This window comes from Procambarus clarkii, chromosome 23 (assembly GCF_040958095.1).
Source record: "Procambarus clarkii isolate CNS0578487 chromosome 23, FALCON_Pclarkii_2.0, whole genome shotgun sequence".
Taxonomy (NCBI): Eukaryota; Metazoa; Arthropoda; class Malacostraca; order Decapoda; family Cambaridae; genus Procambarus; species Procambarus clarkii.
The window spans coordinates 26149482-26166789 of NC_091172.1; the positions used below are offsets into that span (position 1 = coordinate 26149482).

A 17308-nucleotide genomic window follows, 5' to 3' on the forward strand; every position below is an offset into this window, starting at 1 on the left:
AGGACTACTTATAATAAGTAAAGAATTAAAATAAAAAAAGTGCAGTATAACCTTGCAAACCCATAACCTTGTCCATTAACCTCTGAAACCAGAAAATTTGGATCAGAAGTCTGGATACCCTACTCGGTGAACACCAAGTTCACAGGTCTTTCTCGTGAATGAATATTGATGCACTGGGAAAGTCGGATACCAGTACAACAGAGTTCATTCTGACTCAGTAATTGTTGTATTTGGTTGCAACATAAAAGATAAAAAACCTTATGGTCGAGCAAACTTGTACTCGCTGGACAAAAGTTTGATGTCTAAAAATTTTGCAAAAATCAAAATATTTAAAAGCATCATCATAATTAACTTTAGTATAAAATGTGAGCAAAAGCGTTTTCTATCATTTTCACATATAAAAAACATAATGTTCAGTATTCAATGACTGAAAAATAGGAAATTTTGGATGCAGTGAAATTCAGGTTGCAGCTGTATGGAATAATGTTTTTTTACAATGCCTATACTGTACATGTATTTTGTCTTTATTAGTAAATATTATTCATAAATTAATTCTTTATATATTTAGTGTATAAAAATACAAATTAATCAATCACTATTCTGAAAATTGAAAAACAATTGATATCTGCGAATTTCAAAAGGGTTCCTTCTCAATCTGGAGTTTCAAGGTTATGCTATTTAAAAGTTCCAAGTTATGATTCAAGTGAGAAAATATGATGTAATTATATGTACTCGCTACTAGATTTACTATTAATTTAATATGAACACAAGACTTGATCTGAAAGAAATCCAAAGGAAAGTTTACACTAGTGAGAGTAGTTTGTCATCCTTCTAAAACAAAGTAGATCAGAAGAGTACAATACTACTTGAGACTTATTCATCTCAAACTACTGTACTGTGTCTTTAGAATTGTATCTCGATAGCATTTTGTCGTGTGTGAAACTCTCACTACCGAATAAGACACATTCAGCCAAAACATTTTTATTCTGTATTTCAATTAGTGTTATGACAATTCTTTATTGTAAATTCAACCTTCTAGGTTTAAAACGTTATTTCATGTCACTGAGGAAAAGATAAACATGGCTTGTGATATTAGAGGGCTGGTGAAGGAGGATGGTTGTGGATGTGTAGTATGCTTAGGGTTTCTCTGGTGTTGGTGCTATTCAAAACTAAACTGGTTGGTAACATTTGTCTTGAATAGCTGTTGCCTGCACTCTGCACATTAATACCTCTGCCATACCAGATGTAGGTAACTGGACTGAAAACTGAGCAACCCTACTGACCTTCAGAAATATCATGAGTACTGTAATTATATTTCGGTGCTCACAGGGTAATGCCTGAAAATATTTGACAGTAACTTGTATCGGAATAAAGCTACTGTACTCTGATGTTGATGAAATAGTTTTCTTATTTAGAAAACGCAAGTGCCATTATTGCAAGAGATTTACTACATTGATGTCTAAACCTTATTTCCTGCCTTATTCAATGGTATATGTGTTCTTATCTTCACCATTAAGTTTATAATGTTTTTGAGCCGATTGGTAGCCAACCTACAAAAGTGTGTCTTACTAGGTGTCCCATGTAAAAAATAGAATGATGGAATGCATTGAAATAAGATTTTTTTAATATAAAAACAAGTGCTGTAGAATAGTGCAGTAGTTCAGCACCGGTGATGGGCTGACTGCATCCTTATGGTAGCTATTCTTTAAAAATAGATGATGTAGATTTTGTAGCATAAAAATATGTCCTCTGTTGAGGATATCAGGGGAATATCAGGTGCCTTCCATAAATGTTAAATGTTATAAGATGAAATTTCTTTAAGAGGACAAAACACATGTTTATTAATATTTTAGTAAGCATTACTAATTTGTCACATTCTACAGTAAAGTGGTTATGGACATTTTAAAGTTTGATAGTCATTTTGGCAAAATTCTTTTACAATAACTTGTATGGTTTTTAAGTTATTGCAAGTGTTGCTATGAGGCAAATTGGTCTTGGTAACTCCTGAAAATACTATCATGAGAAAAGTGAAATGCATAGCTTTTCCATCATTCTTGGTTCTTTTTCCTTAGTTACACAACCCAGGTCTGTGGCTTTAGAAAAAAGCAGGTAATGTCTGGGAGGAAGGAATTCAAAGGGCAAATTTTATATATTGTATGGATTTTGCAAAGGCACTGTGATAACTGTGATCATTTGCCTGTAAACCTTGTCAACGAGTAAAGCAGAAGAGGAATATTCAAATATCTGTGGGTTTTACTTAATTACTACGTTAATATCAGAACATACTTTATATAGTACAGTATTGATAACCGAGCTAACATTAAATTTTCTTATTATAAAAAATTACATGGAAACAGTTTGACATAAATATTAGCATAAACAACATGCATGAGTTATATGCCTTGTTGGGATATAAGAATTGTGCAAAAATTTTAAATTTTAATCCCTGAATCAGTTGCTTCAAACATTGTCTATGATTACTGTAAAATTTGTCGAAATTTGTTTTTTAATCAAGGTTTTTATGGAGCATATTCACATTACATTCCCAGTCTGTGGGCTAATTGATGCTGAAATGGGAGATAGGAAGGTACACTTTATATGATGGTTACCAGGTGGCATTTTGGCACTAATGTGGGAGGCTAAGGTATTTTGTGTCGGATATGTTGGCACATCTAGTCTAGTTATATTGATATGCTTTTTTGCTAGAAATATTGTTTCGAGACATCTAGTAGTATATCTTGAGCAATCTTGGAAGACTGTTCTTAATCAGGTGAAAAAGAGAGAATGTTTGCGTGTTGGTCTTTGAGTTGCTTAGGTGGGGTTTGATTTTTCTTTTTGTAAAATTATTAAATCCTACATAAAAAAAAAATCAAATTCCATCTTGAGAAAGTGTGCAATGTGAGAAGCATGATTAATGTTGTACTCATTAATAAGTGATCATATATAATGACTGTTAAAAAAATAAACCCATCCTTATAAATCTCTTACCTGGCCAAACCCTTGGTAGCTATGGCATCTCCAAGTGTCCCGAATATTCTTTTTTTGGGAAGACCGCCACTTGTCTCCTGAGCGCGCTAACCAAGCCTGCACATGATAAAGGAAAGTGGTATAATTTCACTCTCAACTCCTTCAATGCCCTGGGGACTCATAGCCAAATCTTTTTCATCAATCAGTTTGCTCAAGGTTTGTGGGCCTTTACTTTGCAGTAAGAGAAATGGACTAATTATATTCCAGTAAAATATTGATTGGTATTTTTAGTGAGAGTTGTTGGCATCAGGTTTGTGCAGCTCAGTAATATATAAATGTATTTAATAATTGCATATTTAATTAAGAATAAAATGTCATTCAAGATGCCAAGGTTAAAATGTAAGCTGCTACTGTTTTTATTTGTTTGGTAGATCATATTTTCTGGAATATTATATTCCATATTCCTTTGGATCAAACTTAATCGGAGTTAGGAATCAAAAGTGCCAGTGAAGACTTCAACCCTTTTGTCACATCTGCTTTTGTAAGTACTGTACAGTTTTTCAGAGGTAAGTGGACACTTTCGAGTTCTTCTCGAGGTGTGATTTAGTTTTGTTTACCGTGCAAGAAAACTTGCAGTCCCTAAGCATCTTATGGTTGTAAGACATTTGGTAAGTAGATGAGAGTACAAAAAACTGCTTTTGGCTTCTTGGGATTTTTTTTTTTTCATGGAATTTTAATAACTATCGTATGATTGTTCACGTTACAATTACACAAAAACATTGTTTTGGAAGAATACGTGCTAATGGAATGTGGGATTCTAAAATGAAAAAAATAACATGTAAAAATGGTTTGAATGGTTCCAAAATATTTTGCTTTCACTGTCAAATTCTGATTCAGTATTTATGAATCCCTGAACACATCTACTTTTGTAAGCAGATTACCAGTTACTTACCAGATTACCAGTGCTTACCAGTTACTCTTTATGAGGAACGAGCTCTAGAGCCACAACAATGATCTTTTAGTAGTTTAGTGCAATGACTTCTGGCCCTTAGTGACTCTTAGACCTCAATGACTACTAACCCTACTATCCTCAATGACTACTAACTCAGTGTTTATAAAGATGTGAATAGAATTAGCCGTCACTACGTCCTCTCGGTCATTTCACTTGTTGACCATTTAGTAAGTGGGAGAAATACTTACCTATAATCCTCCAACTTATTGAGGTTTCTAGTTGTGTCCTCTACTTTTGTTCCTACTTGCTCTAAACAATCTGTTCTTCTCCGCTTTGTCTAGTGATATTAAGGTTAGTTGCCTTAGTATATCCTCATAATCTCATGATTTTGAGGAATAGCCATAAGGTGATGACAAAGAGCTATTAGTTGTCTTGGGCAACTTCTCTCGACTTGTATTGTAAGGTTTAATTGTATCTATGCAACCCTATAACAAGTCGACTAACTCTTAAGTACCTACTTACTGCTTGATGAATAGAAGCATTATGTGAAAGGAAATACTCCCAACCATTTCTGTCCCGCCTGGGAAGCAAACTCAGAATTTTCGATTGTGCATAGGTTATGGATAGATTACTTGTGATTGAAGTTAACCATAGATTTCAGGGTGTGACATGGCTTGTGCAGTTAGTGAGCTGACAAGATTATAGTACAGACGAATATTTCATATTTTGGAAGTAATGCTGGTTTTTATTCAATAAATGTGTAAATTTGATAATGATGAGCGAGTTGCATTCTTTATTATTTAGCCTAACTCACTTAGGTTACATAATCCTTTGCCATATTTTGTAATCTTTTTGTGTTATTGGTGTCCAAATCATTCCCTTGTGTGTCCAAACTGTGTGTGGTGAGTCTTTAGACAGCTTACATAGGGTTAAAATACTTACCCCCTCCAAAGTTTGCCGACATGGAGTTTTCATAGTAACAAGCAAAATTGACAGGATATACTGTATAAGCACCCAATGGCACAATTAAATTGAGACTGTGTAATATCTGGATACACAGATACCCCATGCTCTCTTGTAGGTAACTGCTGGAGAAGTGCATGGATGGTGGAGTGTGATGAGTTACAGTTTACATCTTGTATTTTGCAAAGCCATCTTGGCTATTTCATTATAAAGAAATTAACAGATATACAGTTTAAGACATACAGTGTTCGTAATGCAAAAACAAGATCTAATTTGAAATAGTAGCTAATAGTAATAGAAGCCAGTGGTGGTGGCGAGAGAAGTACGCATGCAAGTAACCTTTCCACTTGCCTTCCAGCCATAAAACTGACTCCTACACAGACAGTACTAACTCAAACAAGAGAGACAGAGACGGACAGTAAAAGACTTGACAGAGAAATGAGGGCAACATAATAATCACAGCAAGCATGTACATTACTGACTTGGGTAAATGTACTGTACTGTACTTACAACTGACTTGGTTAATTGTAAATACAACAAGACCTTACTTTACTTTCATAACCTGTGTAATGCCTAGCATCTTTATGGTTAGTCTCAACTTGCACACACACTCGGAACGTTGATATTGTGCTGTAATATTAGCACAGTCAAGTGTTCAAAGTTCCTCCCACCAAACATGGATGTAACGAGAGTTTGCTTTATTGAAATGATGATAATCTAATATTGTTAAATTTGTTTGTAGTCATACTAGTATGCAATTTTTGTTTATCTTGTACTGCTTCCACAGTACAGCAGGGTATAGAACAAATCCTGGCATTGGGTAGAAAATGAGTATGGTGCCTTCCAAAACAATATTTTCTTCCATTTGGCTTGGTTTAGGGTTTGTATAGAAAGCGGTAAATAATCAAATCACCTTGGACCCGCAATCAAGGATGCTTATGCTGTGTGTTAGAAAAAGGAAAAAAAAAAAATTATATGCTTATTGCATGCTTGTGCCAACACATTTCCTTGGCTCCTTTCCTTGGAAGGTGGCACACTGTAGAGCCTACCAGTGGTGCATAGCAACTGCAAAAAAAAGGCAATGCTTTATCAAAACTTTTTAAATACCATGTGATTTATATTTATGCAGTGTTATTGGTTACTGGAAGTTGATATAAACGGTGTGTAATTTAGTGATCATGGCCTAATGTTGGCAAAATTTGAATGAAATTCGACATGATCCTTTCTCTTAAGTCATCGTATGGGCTTCAGATAGATACCATTCTGAAAGATCTACAAATAGTAATGCAAATATATCTGTAAATATAACAAGATGCCGTATAAAACTATCAGCAACAAATAACACTGATGGTGGGCCTCAGGTGATATTGAGAGACAGTTTGCTGATGCTGGGAACAATTTTCTCCTGCATGAAAAGTGGTTTTCAGGGATCTTTTGTGCTTAGACAATTTCTTGTCCTCACTGTGTACACATTATGTACACACACACACACACACATGTAGCTGTATGTTTAAAAAAAAAAAAAAAAATCACATTTTCTTTTCAGTTCATTACTCTTCTGAAGTTAAAAATGTTGACGATAAAGTTTAGGAATGCATTTTTTTTTAGAGGGGCATTGGAGTAAACATAAGTCAAAATTTTTTAACTTCAGGAGTTTTACCTTGTATTAAACATATCTGGTATCAGTTTTAATCTTCAATTTTTTCCCCTTGACTAACCAATTGTGGCATTGTTCTCTTCTACAGAGAATGCCCCAAATCACAAAAGGGAATTAATTGGTGCTATTGGGGTGAAAGTGACTTCAATGATAGAAACACGTGGGTTATGAGATTAACAGCTATAAATCAACTTAATCAGAAAGGAGTTCAGTTTGAACGTGAAATAAGTGTTTTTGAAAGTGGTAAGTTTTTCAATGTTAGTAGTTTATTGACTTTTTCTTTGCAGTAGTAATTATTAAATGGTAAGTATTGCATGTTTTGTTTTTCTGAACTCAAATTATTTAGTAGTGCACTATGCTTAGTAGTAAAAAGTTGATTCTGCCTCACAATGAGCCATGAAGTGAAAATAGATGTTGAGAAGCCGTGTGAGAGAATATAGGTAGGGTGGAAGAGAGTTGATAGTGGTGTTGGAGGAGGAGACCATGATCAGCCGAGTCTTAAGTGACGTGTATGTGAGGAATGTTTGCTTAAGACTGACCAGCAAGAGGAGTTCTACAAATTGTTAAGAGAATGAAAGGAACTACATGGTGGGATAAGGAAGTGGCAAGAACATTTGACAAGAAAATTATGTGGATTTTATGAATACAAAATTAATGTGAAAGAAAGGTAGGCAAGAAGACAGGAGTATGATGATAAAAGGTGTGTAAAAAAAAATAAAGAACAAAAAAGAGGTAATGAGGATATATAAAAAAAATGCAAAACAGTTTCTGAAAATGGAAAAATCTTTTGAAAATGTAAGTGTAAAAGGGTGGTGGTGGTGGAGGGCCAAATGGGAATGTTAAAGATGAAAGTGAAGATGTGTAAGTGAGAATGAGTGAAATTCTGTAGGAAATAAAAGTGAATGTGAAAGTATTATAGGTTGTCAATGCCTTTCATCAGTCACGCATCCCAGGAATTAAAGGCATTTGTGCAATTGAAGTTGAAAATATGGCAAGTTGGGTAAGGATGGTGACTAATTGATTTTTGATTATTGCCAGCAGAGGCAGATAGTTTATTGTGCACCCATACTTGACCTGTGAGTGGTGGCGGAAGAAAGGATTATAGACGGCACAATGATCTTCATCAGACCTCAGCGGAGATTATTACATTAACAGTTTCATCTATCTTTTGCACCTTATAATTATAGTGTCAGCTAGTTACAGAGAATGTTCCATTTCAGTAGCTATATATTTACAGTTAATCATTATACTGTTCTGTACATTAATGATAGGTCTTCTCACTAATACATAATTATTTGAGTTATAGAGATATTACAAGATAGATGTAGCCAGAAGCTGCACAAAGCTCTAGTGCTGACACTGATCATTAGCTGAGAGATAGTGTGGTATGAATATGAAAAATCCAGAATTAGAGTAATAAAAATTATCAAAGAAGCATATACAGTGATGGGAAAATAAATACTTGTAGGGAGTTGAAATGTCAGATGTGGAGTGTAAAAGCCAAATAGCAAGATTGAGGAAATGTACTGAAATACCTGTAGTTTGGGGCTGTTGAATTAATAAATGATGGCAAGACTGGTGAAGAAACAGATAAGTAGGTAGGAGCAGCAGCAGCTGGACTGACATGTGTGAGAGAGGCAGAAGAATTTTTATGTGAAGAGCACAAGTGTATGGAAGAAGACAGGGTGAAAGCAGTTTGTAATGGGGAGTTGAATGTATTTGTTGTGCGTGTGATAATTCAAGAAGAGTACTTATCATGCAAGTGGGGGTGTTGCTGTGGATAATGGTTGGAGTGTTTTAAATGTTTGTGCATCTGTGATGCAATATAGTATGAATGGTATATTAAATGGACAAATAAAAAATGTGTTTAATATTTTTAAGAAATTTTTTACTTACTGTTCAGTAGTTTGTTAATAATGCTATACAGTATATTATACTTTATATCTAATATGTAGTCCCCATTTACTAATAATAATTAAAATTTTGAGCATTAGCTCTATTATTATATATTATAAGCATTTTCTCTTTCCCCACCAAAAAGGCTGTTTTGATTACTTTCTATAAGAGGGGACTGTTTAAACGTCATTTGCTAATATTTCTTGCAACATGCTCTTTGATCATAGATTAGCATTTTATAACAGCAGAATCATGTTACCAGAATTACTTTTACCAGCTTTTTGTGTTTTTTTTTTTTAAATTTAGATGATCATTTAGAATTTAGACTGATTAATGCTTGTATGCTTTTTTTAGTACTACCAGATCCACCAGTGGAATTGGTAGCTAAAGTGAATGGCCCTTACGAAGTTAATGTAACATGGAAACTACCACACCCAATTGATGTGTTTATTGGTGGCGTTGTTCATGAAGTCTCGTATAGAGAACGGCAAGATGGAGATCAACCTGAAGATGTCTCTTGGATTTTAGTAAGTGTTTAGTGTGCTCTTGCATCCTTGCTCTTACAGTACTACTGTATTAGGTATCCCCATCAGGAATGTCTTAGTGTTGTTACGGTTTCTGTTTTATTTTATCCCCTACACTGCACACTTGTTTTGTGTGACACCTTTGTGATGCAGTTCTTAATGAATTGTTAACATTACCTGAAAAAAAACACGAGTGTCAAATTATTGCTAAATTCAATACAATTTGGTTTCAGTGGTTACACCATTTTTGTTGGGGGGGGATCGTAGGGAACATATTTTGAGCGTAATAGGGCGAGGAAGTCTGGCAAGATACAGTTGCCGAAAGAGTACACATCCGGGGTCTAAGCTAAGCTGGTATAGTGCATCGAAACAGCATAGCAGCCGCCACACAATAGCCAGCAGATGACATCACCTCACTGCCAAGATTCCTCCTCCCAACATACTGTACTACGCACACCGCTAATTTTCACCACAATGCTGCTATTATCAGATTTCTGGTCACTAAATCCTGTAAATGAATAGTTTTCCACAAATTTATTTTGTAGAGGAACATGAAGTTGTTTCAAGATTCTTAGATGGACCAAACAATGGCAGTGTGCTGTGGCTACCTGCATAGCATACAACAACTTGAACAGCATTGTGTTCACTGATATCTGAACATTGTACACAATCTTTATCACAGTCAGGCTCTTCTGTAATACTATCATCTCTAAATAATAGCAGTTTAGTTAATTTATTATGCACCGCATACCCATCTTATGAGTGGTAGTGGAAACGGTTACAGAGGCGCACACAATGGGCTCAGGGACTGAACCACACAATTCTTTTAGTTAAGCAAGTTACAATCTTGATGAGCTAGTTACAAAATTCAATGCACATTAACAATGGACTTGAGACCGACGCAAGTACAGGTTACTATCTACAATTAGCAAACTGGGGATATTTGGCTAAGATTTCTGGTAGCAGATCATTTTGAATGAAATATTTACACATCTCTGAAACATTTATTATAGAATTGTCTCTGAAATCACGTATCTTTTCGCACTCTATCACAGTGACAGAGGGTGTGCAAATAATTTTGTTGACACAGTTTACATTTGGTCAGGTCTACATCAGCAGATAATGAGAATTCCCAGAGATACAATATACTTGTAACCAAGTCTAAGCCGAGCAGTAGTAACATCTAGCAGTAGTAGAATAGTAGTAACAAGTAGAGCCGGACCAACCGGGCTGTGGTGGATATTTGGGCCTGCGGGCCGCTCCAAGTAACAGCCTAGTGGGCCAAGCTTACACAAGTCAAGCTTGGGGAGTAGAAGAACTCGCAGAATCCTATCAAGCAGGTATCAAGCAGAAGTTTGCTGATTTAATTGGATGATCCATAGATGTGTGGCTCCTCTTGCATGATAGTATGATAGATGAAATTACTAGTGTCAATTTCACTTTGCCTCAGATCTATAAGATTTTGTTGAGGTTCTTGGTGTACTATAGTTGAGAGTAATTAAGGATGATAAAGAGTCACTTACAATTAATGTATCAAGTTTAGAGACTTGTACTCAATTCAGTGCAAGAAGCAAGGCAAATAGTTCGGTCTGAAGGGTAGAGGCCCAGTTGTTTATGTGAACTCCCTATTCAAAATATAAGCCATTGGCCATTTATATGTTAAAAATGTTTTACTAAGCATGAATTGTGCTATAAATTACAAAAACAAGTACTGGTATGTGCAACAATTTTTGGGAGACATCCAATTTGATGGCATGCATTCCAATGTGTTCCTTAGTTGTGGGCACAGTCTGACTCCTCAGTACTTCAGCATTTTCACTGGGGTTTTCTTCCAACACACCATGATTTTAGTTAAAGCCATGTCATCTAGCAAGTGGAGAGTGGGTATATCAGACATGGGTAAGAAGAATAGGCTTATTAGTATTAAGAACGTTTAATATTAGAATTTAGTATTAGAGAAATAGTATTAGAGAAATAGTATTAGAGAAATAGTATTAGAGAAATAGTATTAGAGAGAGAGTTTAATATTAGAGAAATGTGATCATGGCTTAGGTGGTGGTAAGCAGAGGAATATGCCATTGATACTAGTGCTCTTTCTGACATAAACTAAAGAAAGCAGACCATAAAGTTTATGAAAGAATAGAGAGCAGTGGTGGAAAGAGAAGTGGCATAAAATATCTGAAACCTTCTAATTATGAAGATTTGGACGATGTTATATAGCAATGAATATTTAGCAACTCGACTCGGCATTGTAGCCTGGAGCTGGCTAGTAGTAGTGTACATTTAGTCTGTAGCTCAAAGAATGGCATTAATCATGGGCATTGAGGAATTTGGGGACAGTTGAGGGTAACTGTAGAAGTTCAAATACAGCACGATACTGTAAATAACTGAGCCTTGTTCAGAGTTATCAAAACCCACAACTGCTTCCAGTTTCCTATTTGGTTGTGTTTAATTACTGTTCCTGTACATAGAAAATCATTTTGTTATTTCTATGTATGAATATGCTGAAACATGTATCATGTCATCTGCTGTAAGAAAAATCTGGATAATATTGGTGAGAAATAGCTATAAAAGCAGGATTAATTGGAAATTCATATTTCACATAAATGCTGATTAGGTCAGCAATTATATGAACCAAATTTACAAGGAGTATGGTATATGACAGTTTCAAATTTTTAGCATCAACATTTATTTATTTATTTATTTATTTATTTATATACAAGAAGGTACATTGGGTTTATTAGAGTACAGAGACTTGAAGGTATACATTCTTGTAAAGCCACTAGCACGCATAGTGTTTCGGGCAGCATGATACAACATTGAACTAAACTGTATTTCAATAAGTATTGCATTGAAGTATTGAAATATATTGTGCACGAAGTATTTTGTAATTGGTTATGGATTCATCACTTGGCTTTATAACTGGTTATAGTATTTACTGTGGAAGTTCTCATAATTATTTATAACAAACTTCTTGGTAGAGAAACATTATAAATATTGAATAAGTATAGCATTATGAATTATGGTTTAATTTGACATTTCTGAGGAAGATTCTATAATGACTTGTCCCACAATTATATGTGGCCAATCCCCCACATGAATGGGGCTATCGCAAAGACAGGAGGCCATTATATAACAGCCATTTTATAATATTTGTCAGGTTGAACAAAGGAGGGTTATTCCTGATAGGTTTAAAAAGGAAACATTCAGTCGAGTGATCACCAATCTTCATGCATACATCCTCTATGACTTCCGTGTGCGGCTACACACCGGAACTGGACCTATCCGACAAAGCATGTGGTCAGATGCCACTATTCGTACCGAGAGGACTGCTGCTACTCGTAAGTAGAAGGCTTCTAGTCGTCCTTTTTTAATAACATGTATGGAATAGTATTAAGTATCTGTTTTTTATTTAGAAAAATTATGTACGTAATTTCCTATTGTGAAGTATTGTAAAATGTTAAAAAAAAATTGAAAAAGCTTCACAAGATTATACTGCATGTGCAGCAAATTACAACACACAAGGTTTAACTTCAGTCAATCCATTGGAGGGAGATCTTCCTGTGCAATATATGCTTATGGTTTCTCTTATTTATAAACAAGATGTGAGTTACAAACTTTGTTTTGTGTTAAATTGTATCGGATGAACTTTTTTTTTCTTCCAGGTCCCACAGTAGCACCTTTGACAGACATTGGCACATTTGAAATAGAAGAAACGCTCTCGCATCGTGACATTTACATCAGTTGGCAAAAAGTTGACCCACTGTTCTGGAACGGTCCTAATTTTTATTACAATGTCTCAGTATTTGAAGTTCAGACTAATAGGTCAGTGTATACTTAATGTAGTACCGTATATGTTTTTTGCCATTTATTAGGAAATGTAGTTTTGTTCTAATTTGACTACCAGCAAAAATAATTAACTTGTACCACAATTTCAACTTCAATAACTAAGAAAATACAGTATGGTGTGTGCGTGTGTTTGTGTGTGTGTGTGAGTGGGGTGGGGATTGCAGTGGTTGAGAGAGCGAGTAAGCATGCACGTTGCTGGCAATTTAGTATGTTAATGGAATACCTGCTTGATGGGGTTCTGGTAGTTGTTCTACTTCCCCAATGTCCTTGTCATTTTCTCCTTAGAACAGACTTCATAAGAGTTTCATGCTTTAATTTAGTTTTTCTTTTCAGGCCTGTTTCTCATGAAGTTGATATCAGAGATGCTTATGCCAAATTTTCCAGCATGGATAAGGATGTTGCTTACAGGTAAAACTCTCAAAATATTTGTTACTAAAAGATATATGCTATTAGTGATGAAAAATAATTTTATAGAAGTTTGCTAGCCCTAGTTATTTATGGAACCAGGAGACCTATTGGTTTCAGCCATCAACTGAAACCCTGTTTGATCCTGTGGCCATGTGTTATCAACCAGGTGGCACAATTGTCTATGTCCTCGGCTTTCACTTGAGGTACTCTGGTTTAATTCTTGGGCAAGGCAGAAATGGTTGGGCACGTTTCCTTCCAGCTCAGGCCTCTGTTCACCTAGCAGTAGAATAGGTACCCAGGAGTTAGGCAACTGTTGTGAATCAAGTTATTTATTTTAGCCACATTATTGTGATTTATTCTCTGCATACTGTATGGCAAGTTCCATAACACCTGACTAATACATACATTATATTTTCTCGATCACTAAGGTTTGAGATTATACCCATGAATGATGAAGGACCCCCTGGTAATGATTTAAAATCAGTTGTTGTAGTACCAGAGATGACTGCTATATTGAAGCCCATAAACTACTTCAAAGTATTTGCCTATGGCGATTCCAACAACATTTATAGCTTGAGGTGGCGTCTTCCTGAAAGTCAGCAAGAAAACCAGAAGATAAAGAGTTTGACACTCTATTGGTGCAAGAAAGATAAATATGAAGAACGCTGTCAGGTACGACTTGTTATTTTTAGTTTAAAGTTGATTGTTTCGATATTTTTAAAAATTTTGCCTGTTAAGGCTTTATCAAACTTATCAGATACACAGGGTTAGCTATTAAATTTCTAGTCGTATAAATAATTTGTATTTGTCACTTCAGTGCCATGACTGTCTCTTGCGGTTTTGGCTGAACTAGTTGAATCACTTGACAGAAGTTTAAGATACAGTACATACTAATATTGTCTATTATTCATTACAAATTTTGTATCATTCTTTAATTCACTGTATGGATACAAAAAAGTTTTGCCACAAACATTATCAGAAAGTTTTAGGACTCGTTACATTAAAAACACTTTGATAATTAGAGGTTGGTTAATAATATTAGGTGGTGGAAGTGAGAGACTAGGACATTAGAGTTGAACATGAAAAAGTAACATAGTGGAAAAGTGTAGAATGCCTTAGTAAAGCTGTGTAACTTAGTAAAGCTGTGTAACTTAGTAAAGTTGTGTATCTTAGTAAATTGTTACTAGTAAGGAGTGAAAGGTAACAAAGATTAGAGAAAAATAGACTTAGGTCTGTAAAATAACAAATATTGTATTAAAAGGAACTACAGTAAGGAGAGGAAGGACCTAGTGAAAGTAAAACAAAAACAAAATAGAGGTATAATAGATTTTTTGTACAATGATGAAATCCACGAGGTGTTGGTACAGATGTGGGAGTATTTAGTGGAGCTAATGTCATTCAGTAACGGGAGACAAGTAGTGAAATCCTACATCAGAATAAAAGAAAATTGGTGTAAGAAAGGTTTCACTGTATCTGAAAAACATTACCAAGAGAACGGGTAAGAACTTTCCATTCACCTGGACTGTATGGGTCTCGAACTGTGGATATACATCTGGAAACTTTCCTTATTAAGGCTGCTCATAGCCCAGTGGATAGTGTCAGCCTCACACATGCACATGGGGTCCACGGTTCGAGACCTGTATAGTCCAGGTGAATGGAATGTCTATTTCCACGGAAGTGTGGACGGCAATTTTTATAGGTAAGAACTTCTTTAATTTGATTAAAAATAGAAAGCTCCCAAGGGATGAGTGGAATAATTGTAATAAAATGTTAAATGGTAATGGTAAACATTGTTATTATAAGATGGACTAGTGATTGAGCATAAGCAGTACCTTTGCTGATTAACAAGTTGGGAAAGGAGGCTGGGTAATGAGGAAGAAACTGGATTGGATTAGAGTACTATACTTGTCTGACAGAAAACAGGGTTGTAATGAGAGAGGAAGTGTCAGGGTGGTGGGAAGTCAATTTCTAAACTTCTATCTTTTGTATTTCTGCAGTATCATTGATTATTTTTAATATTGGTAATGTTCATTTGGCTCGTAACTCCACAGAACAAACTTGAATGGGTGACTATTGAAGATCTAAACATCACATCCAAGAATCTTACAGATCTTGAAAATTCATCTCTGTATATGTTTGGCATATCTGTCAACTCTAACAACTCCTCCAGTGGAATAAAATGGCATACCTGCATTGCTAGCCATGGCAGCCGTCCACCACCGCTTGAACAGTTCGAAATGACCCATGTGTAAGTTCAATTTATGTACCTTGTGCATTTATTTAAGGGATGCAAATTTGATTATATTAATTCAAGTTCTCTTCAGTGTCTATACTGATTTTTATTAACTCTTTGGTTGAGATGCCATTTTTTTCAGCCCTGTCCCTATCAAGGATCAAAATACAATATAAAAAATTAAATTTTGATATTCTTAATTTTTACTGCATCTCTAGTAAGAAAATTACTATTCTCAAGCTGTACTATTTTTAAAAAATGTATATATACATCAGGAATTTTTTGTTTTTTTTTAATGTTAGAAAATATGGCCCAAAACGCACTTTAAATTTTTGTCAAAGACGTATATAAAATATCATAACATGCCATAATTGTTTAAAACAAAATCATAGAAACAGGTGTCAAGATTTGAAAGAAGTGTATTGCTTTTTTTTTTTTTTTTGTCTACTGCAGGGGAGACATTTTATTGTTGCAATCACAAGGCATTGTTTATCGGGTCAAGGTGCCTGCCTGTCTTGAAGGTCAGACAACCTGGATGAATATTACATGATTTGAACATGTATTTATACACACATGGATGGAGGTTAGATATTGCAGCCAAGACCCTATTTCCTTGATTAGATTGCTATCATATTTTGCAACCAAAGGAATAAAAAAGATAAATACATTTATTTATGGTTATTTAAAAAATATTTTGTCTCTATCTGCCTCTTTCTCTCTTACTCTCTCTTAAATAATAGACCTGAGTGGTTCCCAGGCTGTGTTGTTCTAGTCTTAGAGCATTTGGAATTTTCAAGTACAGTATTCATATAATTATATGTACAGTATATATAATACTCAAGCACAGTTTATTGTGCTGTCTGCCTGGGAAAACCAGGTGCAGTTAAACTAGCTAACGAGACACATTTCAGTGCAGGATTTTTAACTTCAAGCTATCCTTTGCTCTGTCAGGTCTTCAACAGAAGTAAATTTGAAGTGGATACTTGACTGTAGAGCTAAAGCAGCAGAGCCCACAGGCTTCAACATCTCATACTGTAAAGCCGCAGAGAGCTTGGAGAGCAGAGAGCAGACAGCAGAAAGCTGTCCTCCGGAGACAGGTTAGTAAATTAATATTTTTAAGTTCATTTGTGGCACTCAGTTTATGTAAAGTAAAATGTGTTTTGCCATATTATTCATTTGGTTGTATACCTATCTACATCTTTACATAAGATTCCCTTGTGATGATTTCGGGGCTCAACATCCCCGCAGCCCGGTCCCCGACCAGGGCTCATTGGTGCTGGACTGGTCAACCAGGCTGTTGGACGTGGCTGCTCGCACCCTGGTGTATGAATCATAGCCTGGTTGATCAGCTTAGATAAAGCTTAAACATTTTCTGTGGAGAGCCCCTTCGGCTCCCCGAAGCTATACGGGGCTGATGTGTGTATAGTATATACAAGACCATGGCAACAGTCAATCGATGGAGTTCTTAGCCTACTGGGGACTATGAGCCAGAACCAGGCCCCCTCAGAGGCACAAGGAGCAATGGTCTGTAGACACCCCCGTGTAGGTGGAAGCAGTCTACATCTGCCATCTACCAGGTCAGTCACTCAGAAAGGTAGGAATCCCAAAACAAACTACAGCTGGTGAAAAATTGTTAACCAAAAGCCGAATGAGCAAGCAGAATCTGAAAACAGGCGGGACAACCCCCCCCCCACATGTTTACCAGAAGTGACCAACCCCAATGGTCCTTGTAAATTTCTACTAATTTTTTTTTTTTTTTTTTTTTACAAATATTTTGCTGGATTTTAGTGACAATCTTAATGCTTGATAACTGAAGGAGTACAGAACAATAATACAGTCCAAGAAGGTTACCCTATTAA

The 17308-nt window shown here is 35.5% G+C and overlaps 1 protein-coding gene across 5 annotated transcripts in view; it reads left to right on the top strand.

Annotated features, from left to right (window-relative positions):
- The window catches only part of LOC123763919 (cytokine receptor), a 254826-nt gene that overhangs the window by 163373 nt on the left and 74145 nt on the right, over nucleotides 1-17308 (top strand). For all 5 annotated transcript variants that reach the window (XM_069329998.1, XM_069329999.1, XM_069330000.1 and 2 more), the window contains 8 exons: nucleotides 6628-6782; nucleotides 8790-8962; nucleotides 12120-12300; nucleotides 12625-12784; nucleotides 13142-13216; nucleotides 13645-13888; nucleotides 15268-15464; nucleotides 16401-16546. In XM_069329998.1, the coding sequence (XP_069186099.1) occupies nucleotides 6628-6782; nucleotides 8790-8962; nucleotides 12120-12300; nucleotides 12625-12784; nucleotides 13142-13216; nucleotides 13645-13888; nucleotides 15268-15464; nucleotides 16401-16546 (1331 nt within the window). The remainder of the gene's footprint in view (nucleotides 1-6627; nucleotides 6783-8789; nucleotides 8963-12119; nucleotides 12301-12624; nucleotides 12785-13141; nucleotides 13217-13644; nucleotides 13889-15267; nucleotides 15465-16400; nucleotides 16547-17308) is intronic.